This window comes from Protobothrops mucrosquamatus, unplaced genomic scaffold (assembly GCF_001527695.2).
Source record: "Protobothrops mucrosquamatus isolate PMUCROS unplaced genomic scaffold, P.Mucros_1.0 scaffold2348, whole genome shotgun sequence".
NCBI classification, from domain to species: Eukaryota; Metazoa; Chordata; class Lepidosauria; order Squamata; family Viperidae; genus Protobothrops; species Protobothrops mucrosquamatus.
The window spans coordinates 36232-48390 of NW_015388428.1; the positions used below are offsets into that span (position 1 = coordinate 36232).

Below are 12159 nucleotides of genomic sequence, written 5' to 3' on the forward strand. Positions count from 1 at the left end.
TCATCTGAGAAAATCAAACCCATAGAAATTTGAGGGTATAGCAAAGAATTTAAATATATATAGCCACATTTGTGCCAGGATCTCAAATAATGCATCTAGAATGAAGATACAACTTTTCTACTAAAGGCTATTCTGAAACATAGAATAAAAACCATTTCCAGCAAATTTCAGGGGGGGAAGGGAACAGCACTGGGACCTCAGTACAAAGATTCTCCTTTAATTCTTTCAGTTTGGATCACTTGGCAACTAGGTAACCTATGGATCCCTGTATCTTGTTAAATATGTCTCTTTGGGTTTTTTTTGTTTTTGTTTTTTGTAGGTGGACGTGCTTCTGAAACGGATGACATTACTGCTGATGGACAGCATGGTGTTTCCTTTGTGAATCCAATTGGGGAGATCTTCCTGAGCCCTCTAGCAGGTCAGATAAATGACAAGATATCATTTATCTTGTCCCTCGGGTATATTGATCTATTCACATGTTCCTTCTGTATCCACTCTTTGAACAAAAGGAGGATTAGGGGGATTAAGGGAAGCCTGGAGATTCAAGACCACATAAGAACGATGCCATTTATCTGTGAACTCTGCTATATCGGTATAATGGAATCATTTTTGATGGCATTATCCAAACAGATTAAAAATGCTTTCAGTTCTTCTGACACATTAACATGCCACAGCATGTTTGAAGTTCAAATTCAGTCACCTCAGAAGCTGCTTATGCAGCTTTGCCCCAATGTGGCAGGTCTGAGGTAGCAAGTGCTGGCATGCACGAATATTCCAGAATTGGAATTATTTTCCATAGTAAATATATTTTCCAAAGGTTGGGAAAATACACATTTTGATTTACTAAAAATCAGGTAGTATTCCATGCTTAATGACTGAAAGCTTTGTGTATGGCACAGTTTTTTTAAATTAGAATCCACTTTAGAATGCTCTTCAGTTAATGAAACTTACTGCTGTGATTAATATGTTTATATTTAAGAGGCCACAAGCTTTTTTTCCCCTGTTGGAATCATGGAAAGCCAGTATGGAATGTTAGCTAAGGAATTCCGGGAGCTGAAATCCGTACATCTTTACAATGCTGAGGCTGAGCAACATTATACTAAAGCATCTGTGACAGATGACCATCCACCCCCTTCTTGATGATCTTTAAAGAAAGAGAACTCACCCCACCATATGGCAGCCTGTTCTATGATTGATAGCGCGTATAGTCAGTAATCGAAGCAAATGTGTTTGCCTACAATATTTGGTTCTGTCTTGAAAAGATAATCTTCTGTTAGTCTTCAAGATATGTGGCTATAATTTATCAGATGCTGGGCAAAAGTCTGATATTTATGATTGGAAAAAAATATACAGATAGAAGATCTGCTGAGGAAATGTCCCTTCTTCCTTAGCAGATTACACCTGTACCTCTTTTTAGAAATGTGCTTTTTAAAGAAACATTTGAACTATAATTTCCATCCCTTTCTTCTTTAGTTATGGAAAGTCACGGTGAAATAGCCATTGAAGTCTATGTGAATTGCAGCCATTGTCAATCAGGTATCTGCAAACAAGAACCTGGCAGTCACCTACCTGTCTGTATTTGTGCAGCTGGGGCCATCTTGGCTAATGACAATGTTTCCTGCACAGGTAAAATACGAAAAAGGGATTGCAAATAAAATGTTCCATTTCTTGCTTTCCCACCAACCTTCACCAGGATTAGATCAAAGAAACAATTAGCCGGTTTAACAGCCATCTTTTTTCACCTCTAAAATTGTACACTAAAACTGTTCATTTTGTTTTATGTTTTGTTGTATGTGTTTATTATTAATTAATTTAATTTAAATGGAAAGTTATTTCAACAAGTGACTGCACATTTTGAACTGAGAGAGTGTGTGATTCTGTATTGTTGCTGTTCTAATTGTTGTAAGCTACTTGTGGCTTTGAAGAGGTAGCATCTAAATTTTAAAAATAACAACTATTAATAGCAAATAGACCTTTACTATAGTTCTTTAAAAATGTGTGGTAAAACTATGTAGTTTAAAGATCCCTTGGCAACCCCATTAAACTAAATTCCCTAGGATTTGAGGGTGAACATTGAGGTAACTATATGGCCTGTTCATAATATCTGCATTATGTGCTTTTCTCCAGTCCATGAAGCAGCATTAAAGTATGCTGCTATATTTTTCACTGGTCTATTGCTAAGCATGTTTGTCTTTGCAACCAGGACAGCTATTGGTGCTCTCCTCAAAGCTTTAATCTGGAACATTTAAGGAAAGAAATTATTGAACTCCTGTGGTATCACCTGCCAGCAGGAAAAAGACAACCAGTCACTGCTTTTAATAGAAGAGGCAAATTTTGATACTTGGTTAGACCAACAACTCCTAGAAACTCACCTGTTTTACTGGGCAGGATTCACCACCTGCCCTGCTGTAATGCTGCTGCTCTCTCCCACCACCTTCCCCTCCCCTTTCTTGCCAGCCGTGCCAGTTGGAAGGGACATTGGAGGTCTTCTAGTCCAACTCTCTGCTCAAGCAGGAGACCCTATACCATTTCAGACAAATGGCTATCCAGTCTCTTCTTAAAAACCTCCAGTGTTGAAACACCCACAATTTCTGAAGGCAAGCCATTCCACTGGTCAATTGTTCTCACTGTTAGGAAGTTTCTCTCCTTTATTAGTTTCTATCTATTGCTTCTTGTCCTGCCTTCTGGTGCTTTGGAGAATAGCTTGACTTCCTCTTCTTTGTGGCAACCCCTGAGATATTGGAACACTGCTACCATGTCACCCCCTGGTCCTTCTTTTCCCTAAACTAGACAAACCCAATTGTCTTAACTTATTATAAAATAATATAGCATAATAAATAATTATTTCTTATAATTAATTTATAAATGTATTTATACTATTGTTAGTTCATCTACAGCCCATCCTTTTCCTCTGCATTATATCTAGTAATTTGGGTACACATTTGTGCCCTCAATCTTTCTTCTTTCAGTTTTCTATCACAAGGAAATTGGCCACATTCTGTTTATGAACTTCTTAGATGTTAGGGTGGAAAGGAGTTGCTTGGGCTTTTTAAGAAACCCTGTTTAAAGTCCTAAACTGAAATCTAAATGCTTACATATCATGTTTTGTCTAGTTATCCGGGAACCCATTCCAGAAGAGCACTTGCCTCTCCCATTCCTCTTGACAGTGATTGCTGTGATTGTGGTGCTTGTTATGATTCTCATTTGTGGTAGCCTATCAATTGGTAAGTTGCATCTGCTGTATTTTGGGCATATCCGAATTCATTTGTTCACATCTCTGGCCCCTTTCAAGGATTTATCGATGTTCTTGGGAAGGAAGGTTGGAAACTGTTGACAATCTGTAAAACAGTGCTTTGGATCCAGATTAATGCTTAGTAATGTTTTGTGTTGGAGGATGTGACCTGTGGAGGAACAATTTTGTAGTTTTTTCCTTCCTGTGAAGACTGCTGTGGCTTCCTGAAAAGTTTCTTCAGAGGACCATCAGAACCAGAATGGAGATAGTGGGACAGAATGCAGAAAAAGCATCAGAATGTAAAAACTCTATCCCCTTGCACCAACAGGGGGTTCCCACTGGATCTCAGTTCTTTTCACGTTTGAAAGCAAATTTGAATCCACCTATTGCAATTGTGGAGAATAACATGAACACTTTAAGGGAGTGTGATCACCTTGCTTTCACATGGGGCTGCAGTCTCATTGAACTACTTGATGAAAATAGTAACCATGGACAAAGGATTCCTAAAAACACTAAACTGATTGAACAAAGATACACATAGGTTTATATATTAAACATTTTAATTCGTTAAAATTAATTGATTTTAGTTATTTACTTTGTAATTTCTACATTTTCATTATAAGAGATGATACTAATGGGATTTCCTGTTTTATATGCCAAAATAGTTGGCTTTTTATCCTGTGCAGTTTGATTTGGATCCGGGAGGTGTTGTTCATTGCATCATGCAGTGGGTGGTAAAGAATTGCCTTGCTTTTTATTTTAATATTATAAAAAAAATGTCCAGTGAATCAAGGTGATATATTATTGTTCCATTTGGGATGAATGTCATTCAAAACCATGTGGGGAAACACGGCTTGATTTGACAGTTAATCCAAAGCAAAGAGACTCAACATTTCAGTGGATATAGAAGTCAGTAAAACAACAGCTGTGATATATAATATTTGTGTCTGTATCTCTTTCTCTCTCTTTGTATGTTTCACACTGATGAGTTTTTTTTTATCTTACACGTCTTTTTTTGATGAGTAAGGGAAATAATTCAGTCCATCTGTAGTTAACATCTCATTTTTGGCTTTCAAGCCTAGGCAAAAGTTTTAAAAGAGCTTTCTGATTAAATAAGCAAACGTGCTTTTCTGCTAAAAGGAGCTACTTAATGCTTAAATCCATTCACAGCCATGCATGCATTTCTGTGTGGTATATTTAATCCACCATCTGCAGCATAGTCCCCTTTCAAGCCACCCCTGAGAGTTGTGTTTGCTAAGGCTAAATGTTGAATATAATGTGTGTTTTTTTCCTGAATTTTTTGCTTCACCCTGAGAGAAAAAGGCTTGTATTTTGAAGCTTGTCATTGTACCATATTACACCAATTTCTTAAGTAATCATGAATCCACAGCTTGCTTGTATTAGAACTCATTAAAAAGTGTAATATTTCAGGAATTGGGGTTATTCCTCTCACCAATATGACTGTATCTGCTCTTGACCAAGGCACATTCTAAAAGTGTTTGCCTGATCAGTTAAAAAAGCTAACTTGTAATTCTGCAAAAAATATAGTAACAAAATTTAAAAATACTAGCAAAGAGAAGTAAGTCTAAACATTTTGAGACAGACTTCCTGGAATGTTATATCTGTTGTTCGCGTGGCTTAATTTCTCTTTTCTTCTCAGATTCTCGTTCATGTTTTCTTTTCAGTTTATCATCGAAAGAAAAAGAGGCTAGAAGGAACCAGAGCCCATCTGCAGAATCCAGATTATAACCTAAGCAAAATCCGTACTTCTACTATCATGACAGATTATAACCCCAACTACAGCTTTGCAGGAAAGATGGCCACGCTCAGTGAACTTAAAGAGATCCCGCGAAAGAATATTTCTTTACTTCAGTAAGACTTAGCTGCCCTGTGTACTTGCTAATTTAGAAGGGGGAATTATAGCCTGAGTCACCAGGACTGGGAAATTGCGCTAATTCTGACTCTACCAGTTTTGAATCTCAGTATCTTAACAGGAAGGCATAGAATTCTGCAAAACTTAGTGATTTATTATTGATAAAAAAATAATCTACAATTGGCCTCTAGTTTGCCTAAACTAAGACTTTATATATCCAATTATCATGAGTGGCTAGGATTTGGGCAACATATAAATTCAATATATTATCATTATTGTTAATAATACAATTTTATTAGAATTTTAAATTCAGGGAAAAAAATAATGAGAACTAATATTTAGAATGAAAAAAAAGGAAAAGAAAGAAGAGCAAAGATAAAAGTGCAGAAATCAAAGAAAATGGGGAAAAAAGGATTATAAAGTGACCCGGATTTTTTTTTCCAGCAGTTATAAGTATAGATATAAATTAACCTCTTATTCTATGGTTACAGCAGCGTTTATATTTTCTCTATAATCTATTGTTTTTATTCTAATCCTCAAAACCATATATCTTTACTTCATTTTTTTTCTGTTTACCACACAATGACAAAAGGATTTTTCAATCATTATTAAACTTAGACAATGTCTTATATTGAATTAAAGCAGTCAACTTGGCCATTTCAGCAAGTTCATTCTCTATTCATTCCTCCATTAAGTGTAGTATGTATATGTCTTCTAGTTGTACAATTTATTTTTATTTGAATATCTTTTTTTATGAATTTGGACGACGGTAAATAGGAATTTAAAGTAGTACACCAGGCCCTGAAAAGATTGCCAAGTAAGTCCAAGGCAGAATTTGGAGAAGGTAGACTAAGCTTTGTTGAATACCTTCTGATTGACAAAAAGGCTAATTCTTAGATCAGCAAAATCCACTGCAGGTACCAGGTGTGACACCTTCAACAGTGGTTCACAAATAAAACGCTATCTCTTACTATCACTATTCCACTATCCATCCCCATGGATATTCTTCATAACCTCAACCTCATCCCAAAGACCTGATTAATTGATTGATTAATTATGTGTCATGAAGTCATTTTTGACTCCTAGCAACCAAATTCATAGATTTTCTCTGACAATTAATCCCTAACTTGTTTTTTCAAATCTCCCAACAGTGCAATAATCAGCACTGGAACTGAGTCCATCCCACCCTGCTTCTGGTTGTTCTCTTCTTCTTTAAGCCCAAGCATGGTTTTAAGAAAATATTAGATGCACACAAGTCATTTCTCTCGTTAAGAACATTCATGCTAGCCAGATTGATGCTTAAGCAAACAAAAAAGTGTAATGGAATGGGGGTTGGGATTTGAATTAGTCTCAACTCCTGTTGATCATGTGCTCAAGTCCATATGGTTTTCTTGGTAGCATTTTCAGAAGAAGTCCTTGCCCTCTTCTCGGTCCTGAGAGATGGGATCTGACCAAAAGTCATTCATGCCTGTGGCAGAAATAGAACTCATAGCCTTATGCTGAGTAGCCTTTAGCCACTTCAACTAACTACCTCTTAACGCATCACCATTGCCCAGGTGATGCTTAAGGAGGCTCCTTTCATGTCCCTGATATTTTTCCACTGAAGTGGTACCTATTTATCCACTTGCATTTGTATGCTTTCAAACTGCTAGGTAGGCAGGAACTGGGACAAATAGATGAGAGCTCATTCTGTCACGCAGTTGAAAACCCGAGAGCAAGCTGTATGACGGAATGAACTCCCATCTATTTGTTCCAACGACTGCCCACCTAGCAGTTCGAAAGCATGCAAATGCAAGTAGATAAATAGGTACCACTTTGGTGAGAAAACACTGGGGACATGAATGGAGAAGAAAGAACCTCCGTAGGTGCTTCTGACATGAAGGTGGTAGTAGTAACACTCACTAAAATTGTACATGTTATTATTCTGCTATAATGGTACAAACATGGGTAAGAATAGTTTGGCTATTTTTGTCTCTTCTTTGTAATATGTTCCTGAACCTACTGTAACAGGAATGCTGTTGTGGTCTGTCAAATGAAGAGATGGTTGCATTTATAAAATGCTCATCTCTTTACAGGTGCTAATATTTCTAAACTTGGCTAAGAGTAAGAAGGGCCATTTTATAAGAATTTCCCTTCCCTTGTGGAATGCGTGTTGAACATAGCATTTGGACACACATTTATAATTGTAGTGCAGGAAAGAGAGCCTGAGTTTAGTTAGACAGCTCTAAATCCAAGCAATTGTTTTGTGGGAAAATGCTAAAGCTACCGCTATTTGCACGCATATTTCATCAACAATGCTTAATGTGTATATTAACAACCTAATATTAATGGACAGTTCCAACGGTTCCTGGATCTTTCAACATTTTGTAATCAGAAGTGTTTACTTGGCGTAGATATAGGAAGGGTACAAAGTAACTGAATGTGTGTTTTTGTTTTCTCCCTTCCTTTAGGGAACTTGGACACGGGGCATTTGGTGAAGTTTACAAAGGAACAGTGGTGGGAATCACAGGAGATCCCAGTCCTCTACAGGTGGCTATCAAGGTTAGTGTCTTCAGCTAACATTAGCTGAGTCTGACTCTTGATAACTTTACGGACTCTTGATTACTTTGGGTACCTATTGCCTTCTTCTGGAATTTTTCAAAACTTTTTAACATGGTTATTAGTCATCAGATTTCATGGAGGATGTCTTATCCAGGAACTAACAATATCTGATTCTGCTTAGTTTTATTTCAAGATCAGTCAAGATTAGCTAGACAGTATATCAGACAGTACCTATCATCACAACTAATGAATTTTACGTTCTTTTTGTTTTCTTTATTTCTGAAATGTTATCTGATGTTTCCATTATAACAAACGTCTGAGCAGCTTACAAGTAACCATAGCACGGTGCACCAAAAAAGCAATACACATTTTCCTAAACAGTTAAAAGAACTGAGGCAGTTGAACCTGATGAGTATGTTTGATCAAAGGTATGGATAAGCAGAGCATGCTTAGCCTGACATCAAAAAGATATAAAAAGTAAGGCCAATGAATTGTTTAAAGAGGACATTTCCAAATCAGGATGGTATCACCAAAAAGATTCTCTATTCCCACTCAACTCTATTTTCCCCCTTTAATTACTCAATCTCCTGTATCTGTAATGCTGTGCTCTGAATTGGAAGGTAAATGGGGGCAGACAATGAGCATCTCTGTGTGTTATATTGTCCATATCAGAGGCTTTGATTGACATCAATGCTATAATCATGTTTTCAGGATTTGTTTTAAATGGTTTATTCAAAGTTTTCAACTTTGTTAGTTTTCAGGGTGAGAAGCAGTATAAAAATGAAACACAACCTAAGTGTTGTTTAAGAATGCCTTCCCATTTTCCTCCTGCTAGTAATCTTCCTTTGCAATTGATTCATTTTTTTTCCTTTTCATTTCAACAGACATTGCCCGAAATCTCTTCAGAACAGGATGAGATGGATTTCCTAATGGAAGCACTGATAATCAGGTGCATTTTAAAACTTTCTTCTTAGACAGGATTATAGTTAACATGGTGAACAAGACATAACTAAAAATCTGTCTCAAGAGATTTTATTTGCATTTGATTTTAGCAGCATCAATTTTAAAAAGACAGCAATAAGATATGCATTATACAAGCCACATACTGTATCCCTAATTCTGTTCCAGAAACTGCCAGTTGGTAGTAGAGCTTTTAAGAGTGTTTCTGTAAAAATTCTAATTTCACAGTGTCCTGAAAGAAGCTAGTGAGCAAAAGCTTGCAGCTTGCTGAAATCTAGTTTTTATATATTGACAGTACAATTCAGACTTACACTCATTCAAAGTATGTACATACTGAGGACAAGGCAAATTACACATCTCCAAAGGCGTACAGGTGGCATTGTGGCAAAATTGGTGACTGGATATGGTTTTTCTGGTCAGCCAAACCTCTCTGGGTAACGTGGTAAAAGGCTATTGTTTTTACTTCTTTAAAGAAGATGTGATAGGAGAGCAATTTGAACCTAGGACACTAGAGGAAACCAAAAGGAAATAAAAATTACAATTAAAGAGGAAAAATATTTAATTTTTCTTACACAGAATGGAGCAAAACTCTTTAATATTGGATGTATTGAAGGATATTTTTGAATACTGGACCCAGAAATTAATTTTAAGAATGTCTGCCTCTATAGATAAACTATGTTTAAAGGATGTTATGGAAGAGGAACAAGTTTTACTGGACAAGATTGAGACCAATCTGAAAGTCGATTCAAAAATGACAAGCTGTAAGAATAATATGGGAAAAGATACTATACTGTATTTGCAAATGAAACCAGCTAATGTCTTAATAATTACAAGGGATATACAAAAGCAAACCCAAAGAGTGATTTGGATGACTCTCCTGTACTGGATTTACAGAAGAGACTTTTCAAAGTTCTGAAGGATTTGCGAAAAGAGACAAAGAAAAAATGAAAAGTAAACAAAGTCTAGCATATGATTTGAAGGGATTAAAAATCAAGACTGTTAAAAATAAAAGGAAGGAATATAAAGTGGATTTATTTGATCAAGGTTAAAACTGATATCTTGTTATTTCTGATAACTTTCATGGATTTTTGCTGATTGAGACTGAATGATGAGTTTTGAAGGATCTATTCATAGATAAGAGATGAGATATAGAAGGTGATAAGTTCTTTAAATTGTTTATACTTTTGTGATGGGGAAGTCTTTCTTTATATGCTGTATTTCTTTTCTTTTTCTTTCTTATACTTTCACTGTTATACATTTTCCATTCTATTTTTCTTTCTTTCTCTCTGTGCACTTTCCATTTTTTCCATTTCATTTTATTTTTTTGTAGTTTGTATTAGTTTTTATTGTACTAGTGCAATCTTCAGTACAAGTATTATTAAAAATCAAAATATGTACATACCATCTCTTATCTCCAGTGTATGACTTTTAGATACTGGGCAAAAGTCGTCTAGGACTGAGGGATCCAGAGATATTATCAATATGACCACTACTAATATATTTTTTTCAAAAAGTCTAATGAAGTTCCATTGGGAACTTCAGCCAGCATTAGTAGAGGCCTAGCTAAGTAACTAGCTGGCCATCTTCTTCTTTTCCTTTTAAATTCAAAGTCCATTACTTTCATGTGCAATGACACGGGGAAGGATCATCTAGTTGATTTCAGGTCTTCATTGAGGCAATTCTTTTGGCAGCCTATAAATAGGTGTCTACATCAGAGTTGCAACATAAACATGAATGCTCACACAAGACAGTGCCAGAACATGACTCACTCCCAGGTAGGTGTCACATGGCAGAGAACTATGCTGAATATATTCATGTAAAAGGATTGGACTGATCAGCACTGAACACCTTCCTCATCTCTACATGTTATTAGTTACATATTTTAATAGATGTCGCTTGCTTTTTAATCACTGTGTATTCAGGACTCCCTTTAATTGGGCTCAGGATTCAGTGAGTGCCCATATAGTTTTGTTGCCAATATTAAATATTTTGTCACTGCTTTCTTTTAAGATTTTTAGATTTTTAACTTCCCAATTCCTGGTTGTCTCATATCTAAATATTATCTATATGTGACTTTGCTTACCTTTTCAAGGTCAGATACATATTCTCCACCTAGGGAGTGTTATTTCTGTGGCTCTTATGGTGTGAAGGAAGAGTCAGAAAATGGGCTATAAACACTACTATTTGCAGATCTCCTGACTGGGAATTGTTGGATCTATAGACCAACATATCTTCAGGTTCTGGCTATAGTATTTCCAATTAAAATTGGATAATAACTTTAAAAAAAAGAGGTGCTTCAGCATCCCAGGAGAAGCCAAAGTCTGAGTTGACTCTTCATGACAGGCAGTTTCAACAGTGTATTACACACACATACACATTTTTTAATAGAAATGAGACACACCTTAGGAAAACTTTCAGCAGGTTTCTGCACATCAGAAAAGTACCTTGATTTATAGCTAGGTGCTGATCAGCTGTAATTGCTATCTGCCTCTCCCTAAATGCTTGGCATGAAAAACATTCCTAGAGCCATTTGTAAGAGATTGCTTCCCTCTTCAACTCCAACAAGTGGCTGAGGCCCAATCAGACATGACTGCATCCCTCCCAAACTCAGGGACTTCTGAGTAGGCACCCGTGCATGTTTGCATTTTTTAAACATCTGTCCACTGGATACTTTCAAATATGTTCTTATGGTTGGCTCTTTCCACCATTCAAGAAAATGAGATATTACCCAATGAAGTGGCAGTGGAATATTTCTTTAATTATTCCATGCTGAGAAAGTGTAGTGTATGTTATTTAAAAAAATTAATACTTTTTAAAGTTCCCAAGTTTGAAGTACAAATCCCTAAGCCTAGAATATACAGGATGCATTTATTGAAGACAGGCCATGCCAGCTGCAAGGAGGGGAAGCTTCAGAAATCACAGCCAAAACAGGATTGAACAATGAAATTCCTCCTTAAGTTTTTCCTTTGTTTTTCTCAGGACTCTTCTCCCAAAATGTTTCTGACTGTGTCTTTGTCAGCCTGTGTTTTCTTTTCCCCTCTTCACCATCTCTCCAAATAACTCTGGTGTATTTCTAGAAGGAATATCTAAGAGCACTTCTAGATAGCTGGTTTCATGTGCCATCTTGCAGTCCAAAAAGTACCCCAGAATAAACTTCATCTGTCCCCATAACCCTTCTTAACACTGCTTCATGAATGAAGGTCTGAGGGTTAATGTCTTAACAGTTTACTGCAGCAAAAGGTGAGCTGCATGATTATGTTACCCTGTTAGCAAGAAAAACTTTCCTGAAAACCTCCTCAGTGTGGGCTGGACCTAATGAGGAGCGAAGTTCTGCCAGATGGCTAGAGTGGTGGGTTTAGTAGGCTGCTAGAACCTGATCTATGGGGTGGCTGGGGGATTTCTGCTTTTGCCTTACTGGTAAGACCCTACCCATCCCTGCTGTGTCTGCCTAATCCACGAGGGTGAGATGGTGGAGATTGACACAGCAATACTGCCTGTCGAGAGGTGAAAGTATGACTCTGTCCTCTCAGATCCCCCATGTAACAAGCTTACA

The 12159-nt window shown here is 36.7% G+C and overlaps 1 protein-coding gene across 1 annotated transcript in view; it reads left to right on the forward strand.

Moving 5' to 3' along the window:
* LOC107295457 (leukocyte tyrosine kinase receptor-like) overlaps positions 1-12159 on the forward strand; it is a 60817-nt gene that overhangs the window by 35176 nt on the left and 13482 nt on the right. The window contains exons 10-15 of the mRNA XM_029285848.1: positions 311-418; positions 1474-1626; positions 3114-3224; positions 4918-5104; positions 7556-7646; positions 8531-8595. Coding sequence (XP_029141681.1) covers positions 311-418; positions 1474-1626; positions 3114-3224; positions 4918-5104; positions 7556-7646; positions 8531-8595 — 715 coding nt within the window. The remainder of the gene's footprint in view (positions 1-310; positions 419-1473; positions 1627-3113; positions 3225-4917; positions 5105-7555; positions 7647-8530; positions 8596-12159) is intronic.